General features: G+C 41.3%; 1 protein-coding gene across 3 annotated transcripts in view; it reads right to left on the bottom strand.

Moving 5' to 3' along the window:
• Positions 1-26,999, bottom strand: part of ERC2 (ELKS/RAB6-interacting/CAST family member 2) — a 975,821-nt gene that overhangs the window by 213,723 nt on the left and 735,099 nt on the right. For all 3 annotated transcript variants that reach the window (XM_054482044.1, XM_054482045.1, XM_054482046.2), the window contains one exon: positions 17,785-17,932. In XM_054482044.1, the coding sequence (XP_054338019.1) occupies positions 17,785-17,932 (148 nt within the window). The remainder of the gene's footprint in view (positions 1-17,784; positions 17,933-26,999) is intronic.

Genomic DNA, 26,999 nt, shown 5'->3' with positions numbered 1-26,999 from the left:
TTTATTTTACATTTCCAGTAGGTGAATTTGCAAGGCTATCTATGTATGGAGACCAAGTGTTTAGGGGCCCAGGGATTCCCACCTTTGGGGGTTACTGACTCATTTCATTAGATCAATGCCTCTCAAATGCTGATCTGTCAACCAGATCTATCAGCTTCTTGGTGACTCTCCCCTGAGGTTTTGAGTGTCTAGGTGTGAAAGTGGCCCTACAGTAGGTATTCAGTGAAGGAGGAAAAAAAGCTTGCTGGGCGATGCTAAAACAGAGTCAGGTTTTAGGAACTGTTGCTGCAGGTAATCTAACTATTTTAAACATTGAGGCTCATGGACATTGTTTTCAAAGATTGTGCCTTGTGATAGCCAGAAATAACCCAGAGAACCAGAAGTTAAAATAATCATCTGTATCATTTTTATAATTATTTCCTCTAATTTCCAACTTTAATTTGACACTGTCCTTCGTTACCTATCAGTCTATGGGGCACAATGTTAAGCCTCTTGGGAGTTCCAAGCTGGGAATCACTGCAGGCTAGAAAAGGTCCAGTGCTGTTCACTATCTCTTCTTAGCATGTCCCTGCCAAGGAATAATCAGAAAAGGCTTCCTTAACCTTCTCCTTCAAGTTTTCTCCTTTTTCCCTCAGGGATGCCTCTCTGGGGTCCAGGGAAGCTTTCATGCTCGTAAAGACCTTGGTGTTGTTGGACATGAAAACCAGCAGGCGCATATACCAACTTTGTCCCTGAATAAGTATGTGGTTTCTGTTTGGTTTGTTCAAGAAGCTCTTTTCTGGATTTGCACTTCAACACCATAAGAGATCTGAGAAACATCCTAACATCCTGGCAAACTGTCAGGAGAACATTCGTTTGACTGGAGAATGAGGCCTCTCCTTTCCCAGAACTATCCTTTGCATTCTCTGAGTTTGAGAATAAATACAATAACAACCAAACAACCATAAAAGTTAGACCCAAGCCATGACTTCAGATGGCTCAAGGTGAGGATAATAATCTACAAATCAATCCACAGGTCGTGCAGAAGGAGGGAAAGATGTTGTGCTGCTTCCCTGATCCCTATCTGGGGTCCCAGAGTTCCAAGGAACATTCCAGAAGTAATTTGGCTTTGTGCTCAGTGCACAGGGACTAATGTTTTTCAACAAAATTTCATAAGGAGATGTGGGGATAATTTTGGGTCCTGCTCTCAGCAGAAGCTGAATATTAGGTGTGGCTAAGAAGAACAGAATCAGGCTTTTTTATGTGACCACTGTTCTGACAAAGCACCCAAGAAGTGAAAAATTGTCTGCCTTATTACCACAGAGAATTTATGATGGATTTGCCCAAGAGGAGTCCTGCTCATAAAAGCCTGCAAAACAGATCTATTAAAACAAACCTCTAATTATGAACAGAACAAGAATCCCACTGAGATAATTTTGCAGCTATAATATCAACCAATTCAATAATCCCAAAGCCCAGTCACAGAATCATCCGACTTGAGAAGATTTGAGTCCGTTAAGGCTGATTACTGGGCACGCATGACTGACCACCAAACTAGGTGAGATGCTGCTGATGAAAGAAAAAAGAACAGGACAACAGCTTTCAACTCAAGCCATTTAAAATATCCAACAATGGCTTACAACATAAAACTGTTTGGTGGCAGAAAGGGGGAACCTATTATCCAGTATATTTTCTGGACCAAATACCAGAAATGTAAGTAAGATGACCAGATGTGCCAGAGGTCATGTAAATGTGGGTGACCTCGTAAAGGAATGTGGAATGCCTGACTTCCAGCCAGCACTTAGCTTCTTCCACTGTGGAGGAAGTAAGGACCAAGGTCAGAAGGATGCTCTGCCTGCCCCTCACAGACTCTCTCCATGCTCAGCGGAGTTATTATTAGACTCAAGCATCACACATCACTCTAACATTTTCCTCAGAGAGAAATCTTAGGTTTCTTCTACTTCCTCAATTCTCCTGGTCTTGGTCAGGACATTAATATTTGTTGAACAGCATGTTTTTAAAGTGGAAAGATATTTCAAAAATCAAATATTCTGGTTTGTTTCAAAGAACATGTTCTCAGCTAAAGCCTGATTCTTTCTTCCTGTGGGGGTGAGCCACAGTTGGCAATGATTCACCGAAATTTCCACCAGCTAACAATAAAAAATTATGTCCCATTCTGAAGAAACAAAAGAAAAATTGTAGTGAAGTCGTACATTTCCTTTCCAGTCCCCAAAGACAATCTGAAGAACTGATTCAACATGCCGAATTAAGCCCTGAGAATTTATCCATATCTAATAAGGATTAGCAAATGTTACAACACTGAACATGGCTTGGACATAATTTATATTCCAACTTCTAAGGCATTGGGTTTAATGTGGTCTCATTCCAGCCGTGACATAGGAGGATACAGAGAGCAGTCATGCTGCATCCTCTGAGAATCCCTGCATGACAAGCAGGAGGGCTCTTTATGTGTAAAAAGGTTTCTTTACACAGGACCAGTACCCACAGAACCAGAATGTGATAACTAAGTCTAAAGAACCACCAAGGGGAAATGTGCAGCTTCCCTCAAGCCTAAGAACATTGTTCTAGAACCAGAAAAACTAGTGATAGAACCCACTCTGCCTCTTGCCAAAGCTGGGTGTCCACCTGCAACTTGGAAAATGTTGGAAACAATTCTAAATTACATATTGGGAGTGAGAAAGATTAAGACTCCTAAACTTTGGGCTAGCAGCTCTGGTTGGGTCTGCTCCATTCCATTTCTCATCCATACTTGCCAAAAGCACAAAGAGGCAACTGGGACATTTGCTCATACTATCTGCTATTAAGATAAATCAGCAACACTTACGTGTCTTTGGTTCATAAAAAATAAACCCCCAGAGATTGCTCTTCCCCCACCAATATATCAACTTTTTGTTTCCCTGCCTTAGCAAGGATTGCATCAGTAGAAAGCTCAGGAACACACAGGCTTTTCCTGAAAGCCAAACCACATCTCAAGAAGTCTCAGAAGACCCTGGCCCCAGCAGACCCCCCAGGAGCCTAGACATGCAAACATCATTGTTGGATGGGTATAAACACCCCTTTCCTGGAGGGAAAAATTCTGGAACCCATCCTGAACTGGGTTCTTTCATTCCTTTCTTTCCTTTCTTTCCCCCTCTCCCTCCCTCTCTCCCTCCCTCTCTCTCCTCCCTTCTTTCCCTCCCTCTCTCCCTCCCTCCTTCCCTTGCCTCCCCACCTCGCCTCCCCACCCCCTCCCCTCCCCTCTTCTCTCCTCTCCCCCCTCCCCTCCCCCTCTACTGCTGATGCCTCTTCTTCTTCTTCTTCTTCTTCTTCCTCTTCTTTCTTTTTCTTCTTTTCTCTCTCTCTCTCTATCTCTCTCCCCCTCCCTCCCTCCCTCTCTTTCTTTATGAGACAGGGTCTCACTCTGTTGCTCAAACTGAGTGCAGTGACGCAACCATGGCTCACTGCAGCCTTGACCTCCCAGGCTCAAGCAATTCTGCTGCCTCAGTCTCCTGAGTAGCCGGGACTACAGGCACATGCCACTGCATCCAGCTAATTTTTGAGTTTTTGTGGAAATGAGGTCTCACTATGTTGGCCAGGCTGGTCTCAAACTCCTGGACTCAAGCAATCTTTCCGCCTTGGCCTCCCAAAGTGTTGGGATTACAGGTGTGAGCCACTGCACCCAGCTAACAGGGTTCTTTGAAGACAATGTTTGCTCATTCTGTTCTATTTGTTTTTCTTCACAGATAAATGAGTATCTGGCTCCCCAAAAAGCAGAAGAGGGGACCCTATGTTTGAACACTGCCACTCAAGTTCTTTCTTCCTTGGTCAGTGAACAAGTCATGTAGATCCTAGTTTATGTTGAGAGATTGTCACCAGAGATGGTATGGGACCACCATTCCTTGAAGCACAGTGCTACCCTGTGGGGAAGAATAAGATAGCCCCATCTTTCCACCTCACAACTAAGATCAACATTTTGTACATTTCTTTAGTCCTTAGGGGTTTTAAAGACCTTGCCCCAGAGAAGATCCTTCAAGATAATGCTTCTCTGTGAGTTAGGTAGGAAACAATGTACCCATTTTATAGGAAGGTAAGTTGACCTGCTCAGCATCACACACCTGGTGAGTGGAGGAGAGTCAATGAGCAATCTTTGGAGCTTTCCTTCTTCACTGTTGCCTTTGAAATCTAGAATCCCCCAATATTTCCTGATGGGGAAAATGGCAATTGTATCTTGATGGGAAAGCAAATGGGCAAATAGTGCTGCCTTTATGTGCAGATTAGCTGAGTGTGTCCTGGCCCAACCACTTAGCAGCTCTGTGACTTGGTTTCCCCATCTGCAAAGTGGGCATAATGATGGTACTGCCTCTTCAAGTTTTTGTGGGGACTATAATAAAACAAAGGCACAACACTGTGCCTAGTATACCATTTCTTGAAGAAGTGTTAGCTGTGTTAATGTTCTACTGAACAATGCATCTTCTCTACTCAACTGTAGGCTCTGCAAAAGCGAATCCTGCCAATTGCCTGTGCATCCTCAAAGGCCTTGTCATAGATCAAGTACTTAACATACTATGTGTGAATGCGCTGGAATAATCTCAGACAATCAAAACTACAAGGGCTTAGAGGTCTGTTAGCTTCTCTCTTTTACTTTACAGATGGGTGAACTGAGCCTGTGAGAGAGAAGCAAAATGAGCTGCCCAAGGTTTCTCAGCGCATTGGGACCAGAGCCGGGCTAGAACCCTTGGGTCCATTCTCAGACCCTGAACCTTCTACTGCCTGCCAGGGCTCCCCTGGGGAGGTGGGTTGCCTTGCTTTGTTTAAACTTTTAACATTACACCTTAAGGTGGCCTTTGCATCAGACATCTCAGCGAGCATTAGACGCCCAAACCAGGAAGACTGACAACAGAAACTCTGCCTGGCTTTGTGATCCACACACCTCCTTCCTACCCCAGCACCCTAAGTGGCTTCATCACACCCAAGGTGGCCCAGAGCAGTGGGGTTTCTGGTTGGCTTCTGAGCTGTGTTTGTGATTCTAGGAGTGCTGGGCCATGAGAAAGAGGAAATAAGCCAGCTGCAAGATAATAAGTTAATTGTAGTTTCTGGGGCGTAAGAACAGCCTTGGATTTAGACCTTCTGAGTTGCCATTCTTGTGGGTTTTCACTGTTTTCTGGGATGACCACCTCTCTGTCTGATCTAAAGTTATAGTCTTTTTGCCCAATTCCATTCCCAGGCTGTGTCAAAGATCATTTGAATGAAGATTTTTTGGTTGTGCCCAACTGGGGCATGTCTCAGTGGCTATATCAGGGCAGAGATAAGAGAATGGGGTTGGGTTGTTGTATGCATATTAAAAAAAAAATAATGTCATCTAAACACTAGTGTTGTGGGGTTCTGGCTCCCCCACCTTGTCAACTTAGCAACTGCATGTGGGGAGCTGGCCCAGAGGAACAGATTCCAACTCTCCTGGCTGCAGTTTGTCCTCACTGAGGTCTCCCCTCCATGCACAGGTCTTCCACATGGGTCACCCCTCACTTGGCTGGAAAGCACTAGTGCTTTCCCGGGCAGGGTATCTGTGGAACACCCTATTCAAAATCAGCTCCCCAAATCCCTCGTAGAGCATCATCTTTGGTTTTTCCCATAGTATTTATTATTGGGCAACATGCCCTACATTTAATGTCTTTATTTTGTTTCTTGTTTCTTCACTGGAATATTTGGGGCAGAGAATTGTCTGTTTTGTTCACTGTTGTATCTCCAGTGTCCAGAACAGTATCTGGAACGTAGTACATGCTCAACAAATATTTGCTGGATAAATTGCCTACTTCCTTCCATGCCCACCTAAGTTTTGAAAATCTCTCTCTGCCTCTTGTTGTCTCTGTTTACTGATCACTTGCACTTCCTGTAGTAGGATTCTGCCCCAAATCTATGAGTGGCATTTTCAGAATGTAGCCTGAAAAATTTAACATGAATAGTTGACATTTATTTAAAAATTTAAGAATGTCAAGTCCACTGTAAGAGACAGCTATTTCTTAATGCTCCAAAATCTTAAAACTACCCACAAGTCTAATAATTCAACTCTTGGGCATTAATCCTAAAGAAAAGAAAATAAAAAATAAAAGACTTATGTACTAAGATGTTCATCACAGTGTGGTTATAAAAGTGAAAAGCTAGAAACAAATCGAAATCCCCAAAACAGAATGGTAAAATTAATGACGGAAAGATGATGGAAATCATAAACCAAGAAATATGTTTTCAAAGGCTTTTAAGGACATGGGAAAATGCACAAAATATTAAATATTTAAAAGGCTAAACAAACTTTATTATGTAGTATGTCATGTCTTTGTTCAAATATATATGTATACAATGGAATGTAGGAAGCTATAAATCTTAGTGACAGTTATTTCTGAGTAGTGGGATTACGGGTAACTTTAGTTTTTTATTTACATTTTTTGAAGGTTCTATTATGAGCATACATTATTTTTATGATAAAAGATGTATCACTATGCTTTCAACTATGGAAAAGCTCATTTACATAGAAAGAATGCTACAAAATCAAATCCTTATTACCTTTTAATCTAGTGCCTTATTAAGGGGTAACACTGAAAAAAAAAACAATAAACACGGGAGATCCTGGAACTTTTAGTGGTTGCAGAGAATCAAAAGAAGAAAGTGACATCTTCCCCCAAAAGAATATAAAGTTGAGAAAGATTAAAGGCAAACTACTGGAAATTTTAAATTCCAAGTCTGATAAATGTCTTCCTGTAATCATGAGAGGAGAGGGTGAAAAATCCTTTTCCTTAATTTTCAGGAAAAAAATCCTGATACTATTATTTGAAAAAGCTGAAAAAGAAGAATTTCTGAAGCCAGGAAAGGACAGATCTGGTGTGCACCACAATGGTGATCAATGACAAAACCAATATCACTTTAACACAGCTTTTCAAGGGGCGGTATGAAGCAAAAAGGGAGTGAAAAGGGGCTTTTCTTTCATTTTGAAATTCAGCATCAGGAGGACACAAGGGCAGGAAGTGGGATCTTTTTTCAATGTATTTGAAATGATAAGGTGAAGACAGCCTGAAAGGACTTTTAATTATATGATGAGAGGAAGGAAGGGAGGGAGAGAGAGAAAGGGACCAGGAAAAACCTGGTTTTATATGTTAAATGATGAAAAAGAAAATGTAAAACTAAAGAGAAAAAGGCTTTCCAACAGATACCTTGAGAATGAAACACAAAGGCTGCAGGAGGTAAGTGCCAACATTTCTTGCAAGAAAACCAAAACGACAGCACACTTGATTGAGCCTGCAGCCTTCTCCCCTAGTGGCAACTGGTGATGTCTGGTGATGCAGGAAGAGATAAGTCGCCCTTCCCAGCCTGCACATGGTGGCCTCAGGTCATGGCGGGAGCCAGCGGGGGGCCAGGCGAGAAGGGTCAGGAGGGGTGGGGAGTGGGTGCTCAGGGTCACAGAATAAAGCCTTCTTTATTCTGCTTTTTAGCCTCAAGTTTACAGGGGCTAAGACCTAACCGAGGTATTGCACCAGTTCAGGGATAGCTCGTGGGAAGAGCATGGAAAAGCTTCAATGTGAGACCCAGTTGGGCTCTGGTTCCGTCCCTCACCAGCTGTGGCATCTCTGCCTAGTTCCTGAACCCAAGTTTCCTCATCTGTAAAATAGGATTATTAACATCTGGTTTTTAGGGTTGTCATGAGGATTAAATGAGATAATATATTTAAAATCCCTAGCGCAATGCCAAGTATACAATAAGAGCTCAAAAACTGTGGGTTCCTCACATTCTAAAATGTGAATAGAAAAACAATGATGAAAAGCAAGGTCTCTGCACACATTATACCCACTCCTAAGCCTCAATGAAGCAATGTCAGTCTAATAACTCCCAAAATCCACACAGTCTAACAGCTGGATTCCTCCCCCAAAAGCACAATGGCTCCCTGGTGGCCAACATCTTGGGAAGTTTCTCCTGTACACACTCTACTTTGGTGGTGGATCTGAATGTTCTCTGAGGCGGCAATGAACAGGTTAAAGTTGAAGGGATTTCAAACATGTCTAATCCAATAAGAGGCTTGGTAAAACATGCGTTATCACTTAAAGAATAAATGTTTAAAAATAGAGCACAGATGTGAAATTTGAATAAAAAGAGAGAGAGAGCACAGTGAGGGATCTTCTTGGCATTTGCATGCTATTCTCTGTTTTGGTCACCTTCAGCTAAGCCTGTTATTCTGATATGCTCTGCCAACTGCTCAGTGCTGTGGGGTGCTTCAAGTTACTGAAACAAAGTTGGCAAATCACTCTGAAATTTAAAAATCAGACGCATCTCCCCCTTTATGCATTTCTAAAAGCCAGGGAACACAACGGTAAAGTTGATCTTTTCAAGTTTTTCTAAACTAATACTTAAAAAGCAAAGAGTGAGTTTCTCCACTCCTCCTAAAACTAGCAATACTTGTACTGGGATCTTTAAAAACTTAAGAGAAAGTATCATGGTTAAATAGGCATTTGTCACAAAAGATGGGCTACAGATTGCCAATCATAGAATTCATGGGAATTTCTACTTATGTAGAAAGCATTCTCTGATTCCTCCAGCAGGCAAAGGTTTTTGAACTTCAGTAACATCTCTGCAACAAAAAAAATAGCAATTTGTCCTATTTTATCTTTCATGAGCTAGTATCTATCATATTGGTAGTAGAGATGATAAAACTCCAAGGCTTAAGGACAAAATCAACACCTCCTATAGCCAAAGAGTGCCCATAAGTGCTCCATGTATGTTTAGGGAAAGGAACCGAAATATGTTTAAAACAGAGCTTTCACCCAAGGAAGACACTCAGGTGAGAGACTCACATAGTTGGCCATCAGGTCAGCTTCATGCTCTGGGAAGATGCCCTTCTGATAGGGATTTGAAAAATGCATGAAATCAGAGAAAATACTTTGCCTCCATATTCATTGAGTGCTATTTTTTGTTGCAATGGCAAACCGAGTGGATTCCCTGAGTACTGGGGTTGAGGCACCAGCTGCCTAGGATCAAGAATGTTTCCAGGCTAAGAGAGCAGATGAGTGTCTTACCCAATTGCTTGGACATTAAGAGGAAATTGTTTACAGTAACACTGAGCAGTTCAGGCTTTACCTCCATAAGAATAACCTGCCAGATCTGAGTATTTCTTTTTTTATTAAAAAGGGTTCTCTAGAATAGACTGTAAAGACACTTTGCATTGAAGTCAAAGATAAATAGAGATGTGGCTAGATTCTACCAGTGGGACACAAACAGCTTAACCCAAAGTGGGTCTGCTGTAAAAACCAATACATTTGCATTTTAGCAATTTGATCTGGACCAAGTCTGTGATGCATTACAATGCTGGGATCAAATCAAGCTTTCCTGGAGGTAATCCAAACACAACAGGAGGCTATGGGAACCCTACTGCATGGGGTTCCTCTACTGCTGTTTAACTGTGCTAACCTCCTGAACCATAAAGTGTAATTAAAAGTCATCGGCACATGAAGCACTGAAAGTGTAAATGGGAAGCACAACCATGGCTTCTAGCAGAGGGGAGAAGAAATGTCTGGCTAACCACTCCACTCAGGTGCTTCTTACTTTCCTGGACAGGATGGGTCTACCTCTACTGAGATCCAGTTTTGACTAGGATTCCACCCTTGTAGGTGGCTCTCCTGAACACATTCCAGGGCAGCCTCTGCCTTCTCCAATTTTTCACCACATCTGCGACTAATCCTTGTAGACTAATCCTTGTAGACAGTCCTATGATTTTCGGACAACACAGGGCAGAGAGGCTCTACCTAAATAGATTACATTACATGCAACTTGTTATGGCCTCCAGAATGTTTACCTAGACATGCGACTTTTCTTTTCTGCAAACCCCATGGGAGAGGGATCACAGAGAACCAGTGGACTAGTCTCCTGGTCTTAATGCCTTCCAGCTCCAGCTGACCTATGTGTTTCCTGGTGGCCAAAAGCAATGCCCAGAACTGGTAGGAAAAGGAAAAGAAAACCAAGTACAATTTATCTCTGATCTCAAAAATAGTCTAACCAGTTCTGAGAAATAAGCTGGTTCTAATTTTAACTAAACAGTAATGTCTGGCCCTCATTTTAAAAAGGCATTTTCATCAAGGATGTGTGTATCACTACTTTAGCACACAGGGGAGCATTTGGGAATATGGCTTACGGGGTAAGATTTAGTTTTAAGCTTTCTTCAAAAACCCTTTACCAGCAGGCAAATCCAGTGATTTCAGAATTAATTATTTTGATGTCAGTCCTTTTTTCAAGGGTGAAGAAAAAGAGTTGGGGAGATTGGCTCCAAGACACCAAAAAAGGAAAGGTGGTAATTTTCTTATATTTTTTAGAACTGGCCTCCATAGAAAAAGAACCAAATCAAAATTTAACTAATTCCCAGTTGAGGCCTTCTCCCAAAACTGCACAAATCTGCAAACAAGATTATTTTTAAAAAGACGTGAAGTAAGAGTATCAGAGGTATGTGCCTGTGAAGAAACAGGAGTGAAAGGAATACAAAAGTTGGATAGTTTTAGATATCTACTCTACCAAACTAGAATCAATCCTTTATCTTTTTTTAATGCAACAAGTAGCAGAAAGTTAATTTGTACTGCTCTCTCACCTTTATACCGTGCTCAGCCTAGAACTAACCCAAATGTCAACACCTGAAGAGCATCACAAAGATTCTTTTATTGTTAAGCACAATTGGAATTTCTGAACTCATTTCATATCACCTTTAGCTTTCTTGACAGATGTTTAACAAGAGTCAAAATATTTCTAGGCAAATTGATTTATGAGATATTCAGGAGTTTTCAGGGATGAAATGGACGGATTCCCTTCATAATAGCAAGCAATCTCTGCTACTTCTGAGAACTCAGTGACATTTTATTCAAAAAGAGCCCAAGAAATTGGAGGAGATTTGAACTACAAGAAGGTAAAAAAATTTGGAATAAAAGTCCAAAATTGCCGCCATCCCAGATAGTTCAACCACGGAGAAAGTCACTCTGTAAAAGTGTCTTGCAATGTGGCAAGAAAGGGTGTGGTGCCATTTTGTGGTCATCAGTTGACACACAGGCCTCATCTTCTCTATCAAGCCCTACAGACTGGTGGTGGCTACCTAGAATATGGGGTGAGAATTATGAGGCTAAGTCTTACCTACAGGGAACAAGAATCATGATTGATCAATGATGTTTCTTTTCTTGCCATCATGATTTATTCATTCATTCATACATTCAACAAATATTTGCTGAATGCCTACTAGCATTCAGCAAATGTGCTAGCAATTGTATTAGCAAAAGATAACACAATTATCTCTTAGAGATCAATGATGAGCAAAAAGTCATGTTACCATATTCTCAGTCCTTATGGAGCTAAAAAACTAGCAAGGCAAATAGCTATTATTAAAATCATCACAAAACAAATGCAAAATTGTATCTGTTACAAGTGCTATAAAATGGATAATACATGTGCTCAAAAATGTCAACTTGGCAGATTTGACCCAATTGAGCAAGTCCCAGAAGGCTTGCCTGGAGAAGTGATGTTGGACTGAGATTGAATGGATGAGTAGGCATTAACTAGGTAAAGAAAAGAGGGAAAAACATTCCAGGCAAAGGGAAGGGTACATGCAAGATACAGAGCACATTGGTTTGAGTTTGTATTTATCCTAACACCTAGAGGAGCCTGGGAAGAGTTTTCAGCAGTAAGGACTGGAGGGTGATGAGTGTAACCTGAGATTTATCTTTAGAAAGGATTATGTTTCTGCCCACTGAAGTTTGAAAACAGCTGGCCTGGCCTGGAGGCCAGCTGTACTTCTTCTCCTAGGTACAGGCAACCCCTAGTGCAGGCCAATAGCAGGGGAATGGCTACTCTTGTCTACCTGCATGCCTCTTGACAGCAAGGAAGGTCAAGACTTGTACTCTGACGGCGTGTTGTTGAGACTGCCAGAAAGTCATGGAGGGTATTTTGTCATCAGCCCTACTCCCACACTACTTAAAAATCTCATCAGGTGTGACAGGCAAATTCTGGCATGAGTTCTCTTTTGTGGCTCCAACGGAAGTAGCAGTGTTTCCTAAAAAGGCAAGCCAAGCACCTTGAGACTCCATGGAGGCTGGAGCTAGGGGATGTGGAGAGTGAGCTCACTAGGGTAGCCTTAAACAGGCCAGTCCATAGTGGTGATGAGGGGAGGCCTCCCTGTTCTGAGGCTGCAGAGCTAGTGTATTCTGCTTCCTAACTGCACAGAAGTTCTGCCTCAGAATACACCACTCTTAGCAGATCCTGCATAGGAGTCCTACAGTCTATTCCACCCATTCCCACTCTGACAACTCACTTCCTTGCCTCCTTGCTCACTCTACAACAGCCATATTGGGCTCCTTGCTATCCCCCAAATACACACACACACTTCTGCTTCATTCCCTCTGCTGGAAAATCGTTCCCCTAGACATCTAAATGGCTCATTCCCTCACCACCTTCAAGTCCTTGCTCCAATGTCTCCTTCCCAATGACACCCATCCTGTCTACCCTATTTTAAATTGTCACCAGATCCCTGATCCTACCCTGGAACTCCTGTTTTGCCTTATACTAGTCTGTATTTTTTTTCTTTTCTACCATATAATTTATTTATTATGTCCATTGTTTATTGCTTTTCTCCCCCTATTAAAAAGTAAGCCTGTCTGGGTGTGGTGGCTCATACTTAACAATCCCCACACTTTGGGAGGCCAAGGTGGGAGGATTGCTTGAGTCTCAGAGTTCAAGACCAGCCTGGGCAACCTAGCGAGACCTTGTCTCTTCTAAAAAATAATAATAAAACAAGCTAGGCATGGTTGTGCACACCTGTAGTCCCATCTACTGGGGAGGCTGAGGTGGGAGTATCGCTTGAGCCCAGGAGTTGGAGCTTGGAGTGAGCTGTGATCGCGCCACTGCAGTCCAGCCAGGGTAATGCAGTGAGACTCTATCTCAAAAAAAAAAAAAAAAAAAAAAAATGTAAGCTCCACAAGGAAGTGGTCTTTATGTATTTTGGTCACTGATGTATTCCATGCCTAGCACTGTAACACAGAGCAGGCAGTCAATGAATACTCGTTAAGTTGAATTCCAATGTGGCAAACATAGCACTTGGTCTCACCAAGCTGCACACTCCTATTAATTCCCACCACCCTGGACAGGTTGGGAGTCACAAGCTGAACCACTGGAACTGGGTTTCTCTGATGACAGCTGTGAGGTATGGGGGCTGATCATGGCTCACAACGTTGCTTTAGGGAGTCAGTGTTCAGCCTAGCCACAAGCAAGGTCTTAGCACTCCTGCAGCACCATGGCCAACGCTGCACCAGATATGAGTGGTTTGATGGTGATTAAGACATATAGTCTCTTGGACTTTGGTTTAACCAAAAAATAAGGGTGATGCTTTCCTCATTGGGCCAGGCAAAATATCTGTTATAGATGATTCCCCAGCACTGGCAGAGAGTCTGGCACAGAGTAGGTAGGCAATAAGTTGGTTGATTATAAGGAAAAAATGAGATGATGTGTGTAAACTTAGGTAACCATAAAGCACTTGGCATAGAGCCTGGAAAGTGGTAATCATGCATTCATTCATACAACAAATATTTACTGAGCACCTACTATGTGTCTGGCAATAACTCAGTCACTTGTGGTGGTCTGGGAAGGGGAGAGACTTTCTGTATAAGTTGAGCTCAAAAGGCTACCTGGGCTAGGCAGGGTGGCTCATGTCCATAATCCCAGCACTTTAGGATGCCGAGGTGGGAAGACTGCTTGAGCCCAGGAGTTTGAGACCTGCCTAGGCAATATAGTGAAACCCCATTTCTACAAAAAAAATACAAAAATGAGCTAGGAAAGGTGGGGCATGCCTGCTGAGGTGGGAGGATCGCTTGAGTTCAGGAGGTAGCGGCTGAAGTGAGCTGTGATTATACCACTGTACTCTAGCCTGGATGACAGAGTGAGACCATGTTTTGAAAAAAGAAGGCAGTCTGAAGAGGGTGGCATCTCTCATGAGCCAGTCTGCCTCAACATCTGCACAGAAGACTGAGCAGGCTAGAAGGGTGGCCTTCCCCTTTCATTGGCCTGGCCCCTGAAAGAGCTCTGCTCTTCCAAGTCAGCCATGCAGGTCACGACAATCGAGATCTGGGACTCACCCTTCCAGGACTGCCCTCCCTCACTGATATCTATGTGTGTTGCATATACAAACCAAGTACATTTCATAAGTACTATGGGCCTCTTCAGTGCAGGCTGGGACCTGGGGTCCAGGGTTTCTGACATGTCTGCTCACTGCTCCACAAGTGCTTTGGCTTTAGGAGAGGAGGACCAGGAAGCTTAGATGTCAACGTCTATCTGCTCTTTCTGCCACAGTTGCCACAGTTCAACAATGTGTTCTCAACATGTGCCCAGCTGTTTGCAAAGCAGTAATGATAAAATCAAAATTAAACTACCTCTGAGGGTTGGCAGTGATAATATCAATTAGTAGTAGTAGCAATAGTAGTAGTATTAATAGTAATAGTAGTTGCAATAGCAACTTACACATATGTAGCACCTATTATGTGCCAGGCATACACAAAGCACTTGGTTTACCTTTCACCTCACAATAACTCTTTGAATTGTTAGCCCAATTTACAGATGAGGAAACTGAGGTTCAAGAAGGTTTAGTATCTTGCCTGTAATCACCCAGCTAATAAGTGCTAGAAACAGGATTCACCTTAAACAGCTTAACTTTGGATGTCATCTTTTATGATCATTTGGCAAAGGGTCTCCTTAAGCATTATGGTGTATCCAACTGTGAGGCTGAGCAAGATACCCAACCTCTATGGGCCTCTGGCTCCTTCTCTATAAGAGTATCAAACCCTCAGTCTTGTTGGGAGGTGATGAGTTGATGTATGTAAAGCCCTTATACCCATGCCTAGTACATGATGAGAGCTCAAAAGTATTAGTAATTGTTGTTGATGTGATCAAATAACCTAAGCCTAAGGACTCCAGGCAGTACCCACTGTTTGTGAACAGCTGGAGAACATTCTTAAATGTTTTTTTTTGACATCTACTTTAGGTTTATGAAGATAAGGAGACCTCACAATTTCTGGGAATACCATTCTGCTTGACACTCTGAATTTCTCCCTGAACCTGATGGGGTATGTGTGGAATCTGGTAGACTGTCTAAAGCCTGAGCCCCATCACTTACAAGCTGTGAGTCGTTGGACTGGTTATTCCACACCCTGAGCCTCAGTTATGCTCCCTAGAAAAGGGAGATAATCCTGAACACACTCACATGGTTGCTGTGAGGACTATGGGACAACATCTCTGAGGGACACTGGATACAAGACCTAGCATGGAGTAAATGCTCAATAAAAGGGGATTATTTTGATAGCACATTAATCATTGTTCTTAGAGTCATTATCATTGGCAATAAGGATACTGAAATTCAGGTGATTTTTCCTGCTCTTTGGTGGGTGGGGTGAGGAAGGATATCAGACCTAAATCACCAACCAGCCCATCCTCTTCCTTCACTGCATCCTTCTCCACAACAGCCCTTTGGACACTGCCTTAGCACATACAGGAACTGAACTCTGCATAGCTGGGGTTTCCCAAATGTACCCCATGACACCAAAAACCAAGCTTGTCGTAAAGAATAAAGGCTTCGTGCAGGTTCCCAGGAGCAAATTGAAGGACTATGCTCAATCCTTACTGGAATCAAGAAGTGAATTTTCATTACGCTGGGAAAGAAAAAAGCTAGCCTTAAAAATTCCTTACTGGGAAAAGTAGAGGGGCACATGAGGAGCAAAGTATCTAAGAGAAAGAAAGAAAAAATTATCCACTCTGCCTGGTAAGAAGGCTTTTGGCAGCCTTTGCTCTGCAGCTCCACCAAGCCAATTCTGCAAGAGCTGACCCTATCAGGTGGCCAAAGTCTGGAACCATTGGTACATACACAATAAATGAAATGACACTGCAAATCATGATATAATGCTATCATCTATGGTCTCAGTCTTTATGGCCATAGAGTACTGGAAATCATCAAAAGAGGTGAAGGTCAAGGTTGGATGAGCTCTTATACACCCCCACCCCCAATGACTGGGGCAAGTGTCTCCTTAGCAGCTGACTGACCTGAGACCTTTGGATCATGTATGCATCGTAGCTGGACCAGTGGTACTTGGCCGTAATATCTGGACTGTAGCCAGCACCACAAGTGCATGGTATATTCGAGCTCAAGGGCTGTTTCTTAGGTCTATAAACCTGTGGGAGAAAGCTACAATGGTTAGGTGCAGGAGAGGAGGGTGCAGGGAAGGAATTAGGGAAAAGCAAAGAAGGATGCTCATTTTGACTTTCTGTGGCCAAGTAGGTGGAAAATCCAGTGTAAAAGATGCACAGCTCCAAACAAAGAGGTCAGGTGTAAGCAATCTCCGACCCCTGAGGCCAGCGTTAGCAAGGCATGCTGCTCTGCGGAATGACCCCAGTGTCTGGCAGTGACTGGGACCCTCCCTCTACAAGGAGAGGGTGCTCAGACACAGTAGTGGTCTGTCTCTCTGTCTCTCTTTCTCTCTCTCTCGCTCATTCTCTCTCTCTCTCTCACACACACACACACACACACACATTCTCTGTCTCTCTCTCACACACACACACACACACACACACACACACACACATTCTCTCTCTCTCTCACTGTCTCTGAACAAGGCAGCCCCATGAGAAATGAACTCTGGTGCAGGCCAATGTATGCTCTTTCCTTCCTGAGGGGGAAAAGGGTTAGTCACATTGTAAGGGGAGGGGACTTACTCCTTCAGGCTTCCCTTCCACTCACCTTGCCCATGGTGCTCGGCACAGATCACTCTAGCAGGCAGAGAGCCTGCCCCAGTGGCTGAGTCAATACGGACACACTCCACATGGTTACTGTGTGGCCATTAGAGAGCTTCAGAGCCACATGAGGCCCTAGGTAAAATATGGTAGCCACCCTGCAAGGCCATAAACCATTGAGCTGACTGAGTTTCATAATGAATTCGAATCTTAGTGAATATCTTTAATCATTGCTTACGAGAGTCACCAAGTAATATGAGGAGGAGAAATATCATCTGAAGATTTCATGGATGATTTTCCAATATACTTCAGGTGTAATTATTTCCATTTAAGCCACTTCCAGAAAACCTTCCAGAGAGCAAGGAACTTTCTGCACAAGTTAGAACTATGCCCCTGCTTCCACGTCCCTCAAAACAAATACAGTGGCCTAAAGGGGCAAAAACAGGATAATGGGGCAAACAGGTGATTTTTTAAAAATAGAGTGAAGAATGGCTGGGTGGTCTCTAAGCATCGTCTGGCAGTGCTAGAACCTCGGAGATGCTCCTTGGCTGAAAGGTATTGGAGGAAATAGTCAAAGAACTAAAGTTGAAAGAATAGGGAAAGAAACCTAAAAACCTGGATGAGGGCAATTCTTTACAGGGACCAGAAAGTGAGCAAGACAGAAGGTAACAGGTCCAACAGGAAATAATTTTGTCCAGAATTTAATTATAAGTTTCTAGAATTTAATCAGAAGTCGAACAAAGTCCACTGGAGGAAAGAAAGTTGAGAGCTATTTCTGGGGAGATGACGCTGACACAAAAGAAAGGAAAACAGCACTGGTTGCAAACCACGCAAGCCCAGCCACATGCACATAAACACAAAAAAGCAGTAAAATGGTGTTGCAGCAACAACTGGGTCCATTGCATTCCTACCTGGTTTTAGCAGCTCGAGCCCACAGGATGGACATGGGAAAATGAAGAGTGGCTAAAATCCAGAGAAAGCCCCCAAAGCCCCAAACCCAGCAAAACACACCTGTCTTGCAGGAGGCCCCACCTGCTGCTTTAATTGATGTACTAGTCGGTCTTTTTCCCGCTTGAGGGCCATGACTTCTTCCTGCGTCTTTTTCTTTTTGGAGGCAGACAATTCCAGCAAGGCAATGTTTGCATCTTTTTCACTGATGGCTGCAAGTAGTGCTTCCTGTCTGGTAAAATAAAGATTATTGAGATCATTTTTGTAAAAAAAAAAAACAAAACTCAAACAGTTGGCATTTATAGTTGAAATGAACCACAGAGTATTGTCTCAATGGAAAGAAATTATGAATAATACTTAAAACAAACTAGCTCTTTGGCTTTCAGAATGGACAAAGTAGTTTGGGTCAGAATCCCTGAGACTGCACACTGCAGCTACTGAGAAAGGAATATTTTAATGGCTTCACATGTTATAAATGGGAGGGGACAAATCTGAGCATTCACTGCTGACACATTTATCCACCCATCCAACCAAACATACATATATTCATCTATCCATCCATCAATTTGCCAAGAGTCTTAGTCTGTTTTCTGTTATTACAAAGTAATGTCTAAGACTGCATAATTTATAAAGAAAAGATGTTTATTTGGCTCATGATTCTGGAGATTGGGAAGTTTAAGGGCATGGTGGTAGCTTCCAGCAACGGCTTTTGTACTAACATGGCAAGAAAAGTAGGACAAGTGAGCAAGTGTGAAAGAGACCACAAGATCAAGCAAAGCTTGCTTTTATAACAACCTGCTCTCTCAAGAACTAATTCACTCCTGAGACAAGATAATTAGTCCATTTGTGAGGGCTCCACCCTCATGATCCTCATGATCTAAGCACCCCTTAATGCCCCTGCCTTTTAATATGTTATATTGGTAATTAAGTTTCCATCATATGAACTTTTGGGGGATACATTCAAACTATAGCACCAAGTAAGGTTCTAGATACTCTGAGAAAACCCCCAAAACTGGGTAGCAATTTCACCTATTACTTTTTTCATGCAAGATTTTCTTTTGAAGGCAGGCAGAGACATTTGCTGGAAACCCTGTTCTATTTTCAATGCATTTAGTGATGCTCCTTTGCCATCCCACCAAAAATGATTACTTCCTCAGCCTTCCTTGTTTCAGTAATTACACTACCATCCACTAAGCAGCGCAAACCCTGAACTTAGAAGTCATCCCTGAGTTCTTTCCTTCTTTCTCTATCCAGAGCCAATCCACTGAAAACTTCAGTAGGTTTTACTTGAAAGTATGCCCCTTATCTAAACTCATGCACTACTATAAAAACATCAACGAACCATCAGCATCACTCACTGGGGACCACTACAAAAGCTTACTCATTGATCTCTCTGGTAAAGAGAGTAAAGTCATCTTTCAAAACATTATAAGCCCAGATTCCACCATTCTATTGTGTAAAGATCCATTGCATCACTCTTTAGACTTGAAATCCAGACCTTTTATTGATGCTTGCAACACATTACGCTAACCAGCCCTGACAACCTCTCTGAGGGCCTCTGTTCCTCTTCTCCTTCCTCAATCATTAGGCTCCAGCACATTTCATTCCAGGTCTCTGCTAGTCCTCAAAGATGTTACCCTTGTCCCCTCACATCACAGGCTTTGCCTTTCTATGCTTTTACCTCACACAGCTCTTATCTTCCAGGTCTGTGACTCACCACTGACTTAGACCACCTCATGTCCAAGTCGGTCATCTGTCACATTACACTACTTCATTTTTTTTATAGCACTCTTTGCCATTTGATAGCATCTTATTTATTATTTGCTTTCTAGACTTGAGGCTCCATGAAATTGGGACCTCATCGATCTTGTGCACCACCAATTCTCAAGCTTCTAGAAGATCCCTCAGCACATAGCAGGTGCTCAAAAATGTTAGTTCAAGGAAGAGATAAGTTCATTTTTTACTTTTTACAGACTTTTAAAGATATCACCAGATGCCTCTTCCTCTCATTTTAAAAAAATTAGAATGCTTTGCTTCCTGCTTAACCTACAGTCATCGCTTATTCAGAAAAGTTTTAAAGTTGCCTCCTTCAGTCTTTACAGTATAATTTTACGACCACATCTGTCACAAATTTTAACCTGGAATTTTCTGGGATGATTTTTGAGTAGGAAATAGCTCTCCTGAGTGTGTTTCATTGAATCTTCCTTTCCACTGGGAAAGTCTTATCCCCACCATTTGTGTCTCTTCTAAAACATTCTAGATACTTTGGAAGACCCCACGGCCCCAAGGAAGCCTCCACACTGGGAACTTCCCTCGCACACAAGGCCTGGGACTAAAACCTGGTCACGATCCTGTTTTGCCTTTCTTTAATCTCCATCACCAGACCAGGCCCTCTCCAGATGTTTGGACAAGGTGGTCATTATTTGGATCTCAGATTATTCCCCTTTTCACAGCAGGGATTTATATGGAGTTTTCTGGGCCCCACTAATGCCTGGCAGTAGGAGCTTCTGTTTGAAGCTCACGCAGATGTGTGAGAAGCAGAACATGTCAGGAAATAGCTCCATTTTCCAGAAGAAAAGCAGTGCAGGCTGGACTACTAGCAGCAGCATTAATATCCAGCTTCACAGAGTCTGTCTGCCTTTGGATAACAGCTGAGACAATAGACATGCTTGCGGCTCCCAGCCAGTGCATATTTATACAGAGGGCGAAGCTGAAGAGGCTATACAGACTTTAAATCAGGGAGAGCCTATTTGCTATCTGCTATTCCAAACTTTAGCTACAACACACAAGGTGACTGCAATATTTTATCCCCTCTGTTACAAACTGAAATATCTAAGTGAAGCTTTTTTAATGAAAACAAACTAAAGGACCGATATTAGGAAAATTAGGGATTGGAGGTAAATTGACTACACCTCTACAACGGCATCTTTACAGACATATGCAGGTATTTAAAATGCTGATTAAAAAACCTTAGTGATGTGAAAATATTTATGCTTGTTGAGAAACAATTCTCTATGAGTCTCTCATGTTTCTGTACATTTTACAAGCACAGGCACTATTTTCTTTTCTGAGAACCTTTCAAGGCCGTTTGTATAGTGACTAGCTTTGAAAGACAGAGGTGGTATTTCTTTTTGGATCAAAGGGAAGACACGCTTACTGCCCCATATAATAGTGTCTCCTTCCAGAGCAAAAGGCAGGCATGTTACTGCCCATTATAAAATATTCAGATTCTCTAATCTCAGGGTTGCCCTCCTATAATACAAATGACTACATGTATGTGTTCATCCAGTCCATCCGACTGGCCTCCGTGGGACTTGGAGCAAGGAGAATTGACACAAATATACTAATTCTTCACTCTGTGCCATGAGCAATAAAGTCCTTTATCTTTGGCCCAGAAGTCTCTTGTCATCTGCCTGCATCCATGAAACTGAGGCAGGCTAACTTGTTAGGATGCCAGTAGGGAAGATCTCAGACCCTTCATAGTTCTTGACATACAAATGTATATCCAAAATGAACCCTAAAACATAAAGCTATACTCATAGGAAAAAACAAGAACAGGAAGGAAGTATACCAAAATTATAATAATCACCATTTCAAGGTGACAGAATGAATGAGGCATTTTTTAACTTTTTTCTGCTTATACTTTTAAGCATTATTCTTAGAAAATATCCTAAGAGTAAACATTTAAAACTTGTAAGTTAAGCTTTCGGTCATCAAGCAAACAGCAGGTACATGGTTCAAAATCTTAGCAGGTATGTAATTTGCTCATTTTCCCACCCAGGCTATCTATAATATGTTCTGTCTGTCCTTCCATTCTTTATGCACAGATAGGCACACACACATATTTTCACACACACACAATGTCTGACACAATCTACATCATCTACCACTTGGAAAACTGTAGCAGTCTCCGAACCAGACTCCCTGTGTCTACTTTCAGCCTGCTTTAACCCATTTTCCTTTTCTAGGTCAAAATTTGAGATCATATAGCTTTAATCATGTCAAAAGTCATCATCAACCAAAAAACAATCATTTTTTAAAATTATTTTACTTTAAGTTCTGGGGTACATGTGCAGAATGTGCAGGTTTGTTACATAGGTATATACATGCCATGGTGGTTTGCTGCACCCATTAACCCATCATCTACATTAGGTATTTCCCTAATGCTCTCCCTCCCCTAGCCCACCAACCCCTGACAGGCCCCGGTGTGTGATGTTCCCCTCCGTGTGTCCATGTGTTCTCATTGTTCAACTCCCACCTGTGAGTGAGAACATGCAGTGTTTGGTTTTCTGTTCTTCTGTTAGTTTGCTGAGAATGATGGTTTCCAGCTTCATCCATGTCCCTGCAAAGGACATGAGCTCATCTTTTTTATGGCTGCATACTATTCCATGGTGTATATGTGCCACATTTTCTTTATCCAGTCTATCACTGATGGGCATTTGGGTTGGTCCCAAGTCTTTGCTATTGTGAACAGTGCTGCAATAAACATATGTGTGCATGTGTCTCTATTGTAGAATGATTTATAATCCTTTGGGTATATACCCAGTAATGGGATTGCTGGGTCAAATGGTATTTCTGGTTCTAGATCCTTGAGGAATCGCCACACCATCTTCCACAATGGTTGAACTAATTTACACTCCCACCAACAGTGTAAAAGCCTTCCTATTTCTCCATAACCTCTCCAGCATCTGTTGTTTCCTGACTTTTTAATGATCACCATTCTAACTGGCATGAGATGGTACATCATTGTGGTTTTGATTTGCATTTCTCTGATGACCAGTGATGATGAGCTTTTTTGATATGTTTGTTGGTTGCATAAATGTCTTCTTTTGAGAAGTGTCTGTTCATATCTTTTGCCCACTTTTTGATGGGGTTGTTTTTTTTCTTGTAAATTTGTTTAAGTTCTTTGTAGATTCTGGATATTAGTCCTTTGTCAGGTGGGTAGACTGCAAAAATTTTCTCCCATTCTGTAGGTTGCCTGTTCACTCTGATGATAGTTTCTTTTGCTGTGCAAAAGCTCTTTAGTTTAATTAGATCCCATTTGTCAATTTTGGCTTTTGTTGCCATTGCTTTTGGTGTTTTCGTTATGAAGTCTTTGCTCATGCCTATGTCCTTAATGGTATTACCTAGGTTTTCTTCTAGAGTTTTTATGGTTTTAGGTCTTACATTTAAGTCTTTAATCCATCTTGAATTAATTTTTGTATAAGGTCTAAGGAAGGGGTCCAGTTTCAGTTTTCTGCATGTAGCTAGCCAGGCTTTCCAACACCATTTATTAAATAGGGAATCCTTTCCCCATTGCTTGTTTTTGTGAATGATTCTAAAATTTAGGCTTTTAAGCTTTAACACTTATTTCTCCTCTCATAATACCATAAAAAATCCCAAAGAATTAATTTCTAATTCTCACTTTACTGTCAGAGAAAAACATATATCAATTTCTAATTCTCTATAAATGTCATTAGATACAGTTCCAAGTCAAATTAGCCTTAATTATCAAATCTCAAAGTACATTTAAAATCTTTTTAATAAAATTACATTTAAAGCCACTCACCAACCTTAAATTAATATTCATATAAAATAATCTATTTTGCTCTTTGTAACCTTCTCCTTATTGTATTTTTGCTTTATTTTGTTTTGTTTTTGGCTAACAAATCTATTTTTATAGATACTGGCATTATACAATCATAGAACTCCAAATAAAATTAATGTAACTAAGATTATCTATATTTTGAAACTCTCATTTAAATACTGGCCATAAACTAATGATATTTTCCCCAAAAATACCTTGATTGAGATCTACATTCAATAATTCTAGTCCATTTAAATCAAAGGGTCATTAGTAGAAGATGAAAAGGTATGTAAAACTAGAGAAATAAGAACATTTCACACTTCAGGATATTTGGCAAGGTATTCTGAATATGTTAAGGCTTATCTGGCTATTACCTATTTGTATAGATTTGGCAGGCCTAGAATTAAACTAAATCTTAATTCCAGGCTAACAGAGCCATTGAATTTGGTTTTTGAAGCAAGAAGTTTTAAAAAATGAGTTAAAATAACTCTTTCTTAAGCTAATAGACTTTAGCTAAGACAGGTTGAACATCTCAAATCCAAAAACCCCAAATCCAAAGTACTCCAAAATCCTAGATGCTTTGAGCACCAACAGGATATTCAAAGACAATGCTCACTGCAGCGTTCTGGATTTTTGGATTTGAGATACTCAGTTGGTAAGTGTAATACAAATATTCCAAAATCTGAAAAAAATATGAAATCTGAAATACTTCTGGTCCCAAGCATTTCAGATGATGGATACTCAACCTGTAATTTAAATCACTGTGAGCCAATTGTGTATAGTTATGGGTTTTCATTATCCCTGCCTTAAAGGTCAGGTTTGTTTTGAGGATGGGTATACTGAATATAATTTTATAAAAACTAATTTCATTTTGCTATCCCTATGGCAGATTCTACACTTTCACAGTTCCCATGAGCCAATTTGCTGATACATTGACAGAAAGCACCTACCAAGAAAATCACAAACATTGAAATAGATTAGGAAGCTTACATTAAATATCCTTGCTTTTTTTTTTCTCGTGGCAAATTTTGGTCCAGCCATTGAAAAACTAGAAAAACTAAAATACCACCAGTTCTGATGCACCATTTTTTTTTTTAAAAAAGGCTCAAGTTTAAAGAGTATACCAGTGACAAGACACTTGGATATAAACTAGAAACAGAAAAATCATCATTTTCTCCAATGAAAGCATTACCTTCTAGAATCAAGACCAGATTTATATTGCTTCAGAAATTATTACTGTCCCATCAACCTGAAGAGAGTTCCATAAGCCTGAAATCATGTTCAATCTATACCTTTTGGCTTTTTACAGACAACACGAAAAGTACATATATGCCCATTCTTAGACAGTTACTAGGTTTAAGTATATACCAAAGGCTTGCAAAATTATCTTGAGAACATTGCCATCCTCAAGTACCAATTACTAAGGTGATCTGTCTATGCCCCAAAATGTAGCTTAAAATATGAAAAGGAAGCCCACATATACTAGGAAGGAAGATAAGATAATGTGAAGAGAAATAAATCTATAAGAGTCTGCTGAATGCCAGGCTAAGAAAGTGTATCATAGACAGCATTTTATCAAAGTGCAGCCTAAACAAATGGCAAGGGGAATAATTTCTTTAACAAATATGGGCAACAATAGAGGAAAAAAGGGGGAAATTCTGTGCCCTGTCATACATTTAGTCAGGATTAACAATGGATAAAAATATGTGCAAGAACACATTTAATAACCCTAAACTGTCATTCAGTGTGTAGGAGGTAGTCAAGATACAGCTAATAAAACACCAAAAAAAATGGTTTTAGCCACCCTGAAAAAAAAAAAAAAACCCTCCATGGAATAAAACAAAACAGAGCTGAAGGGCATCTCCTGCCAAGATAAATGCCGTCTTTTGAGTGTTGCCTGTGGCTAGCCCTCACAAAGAGAGTTCCAGGATCCTCTGATGGTAATACATGGCTACCTCACTTATCACAGTCCATTTAAAAGGGAGCTTTGTAAACATTTCTACTTCACTCCCCATTGCTGTCGTTCTATTAATGATGATTTGAGCTCTGAAAGAGGATCTAAAATTAATTTCAGGAGTTGCAAATGAGGCAGGCCAATTAGGAACTATTATAAATTGGACTTGGGAAGAAGCATTAACACATTATTTCTTGTGGGTTCTTGTTTTAGTTAGCTGACCCATCTTTAGGAATGCATTCAATTACAAAAGCAGATGCTTAAAAAATGCATTCCATTAAGAAATGTTTGGATAATGACATATAAGAGAAAGCCTACATTATGTATGGTGCTTAGCCCAGGCAGTCATGTTCTAATCATATTGTGGGGGGAAAACGTCTGCTCGATCAACTTTTCTCGGCTAATTACTATTTTCTTTCCCTCATGACCCTGAGTATTCAACTGTAAGTTCAGTAGGAGGTGACTTCAGACAGATGGTGACGAAAGATCCTATTCAAAACAGCCTCTCTCTCACCCTTGGGGTGAGGGTTGGATGGAGGTTTGCTGCGATCAACCCTGGAGATAGATGTTCATTTGCCTAAATTTTAAAAGCTGTATTTTCAAATGGCATCTTGAGAAAGAAAAGTTCTTTGATATCAATTAATATCAACCCTACCCACCAGCAGAATGATGTATGATATATGCAGAAGGGGCCACGCAGAAAGCAAAGCAGCTCACATGAGTTGGGGCCCACAGGGTGAGATATATTTGAACAAGCATGAGTTTCAGCAAGGACAAAGAACAGACCAGATTCGTAAAGGCCAGGCTTTGGCAGCCCAGACTTCTTAATGTGGTTTGCTCCCTGTTGCCCACCTAAAACTGACCTCAAAAAAATAGTTTACTCCAATTATGGAGAATTCTGTCTTTGAAACCTAATAGCACATGACTGGAATTTCCTAACACGGGGGCCATGGAGTCTTGTGGAATTTCTTTACTCTAAGCACCAGCTTCTACCCTGTTCCTTGCTCGGTGCATGAGCCAGGGAGGCGGCTGGCCCATCCAGCGGTTCCTCCAGTTCCTCCAACTGGACCAGAACACTCTCAAGTGCCAACGTCATGTGCTTCAGGGCACTAAGACGGCAAATGCCAGCATCATTTGGCATCCTGCTACAAATGATGCCAGCATCATTTGGCATCCTGCTACAAATGATGCCAGCATCATTTGGCATCCTGCTACAAATCAGTAAGTCTGAAGCCAACTGATTTTCCCACATAGAAAAGGTCCAAGGCCAGAGGAGGAGTGCCAGGAAGAGGTATTCCCCCTATTCTAAATGTTTCTCTTGAATCCTGTCCTTCTAGAGAATTGATAAAAAGGCAATGAAGGATGGGAGGGACCATTGTCCCAGGTCTTGGCAGTGGACATGTGTGAGGCATTGCTCATTACTATGTGCCTGATCCACAAAAAAAAAAAAAAAAAAAAAAAAAAGAAAATATTTCTTTTGAGCACTTTAGCCTATTATGATTTTTTTAAAAAACATACCCACACAAATAAAATATTACTCAAGTTTTTAAGAGGAGGAGGTACTGATCTGTATTTAGTGCTGGAGCTTTGGAAGCAAATGTACCTGAGTTTGAATCTCAGCGATACCTTTTGACTGTGGCCCTGGGTAAGTTACTCACTGTCTCTGAAACTTCAAGTTCCTCATAAGTAATCTAAGATGGACAATCATAACTCTCTCTTGGATTGAGGCAGGAGAATATGGTGGAGGCAGGGAACCAAAGGCCATTTCACTCCAACTTC

The sequence above is a fragment of the Pongo pygmaeus genome, chromosome 2 (assembly GCF_028885625.2).
Source record: "Pongo pygmaeus isolate AG05252 chromosome 2, NHGRI_mPonPyg2-v2.0_pri, whole genome shotgun sequence".
Taxonomy (NCBI): domain Eukaryota; kingdom Metazoa; phylum Chordata; class Mammalia; order Primates; family Hominidae; genus Pongo; species Pongo pygmaeus.
This window is presented reverse-complemented; position numbering and strand designations above follow the sequence as displayed.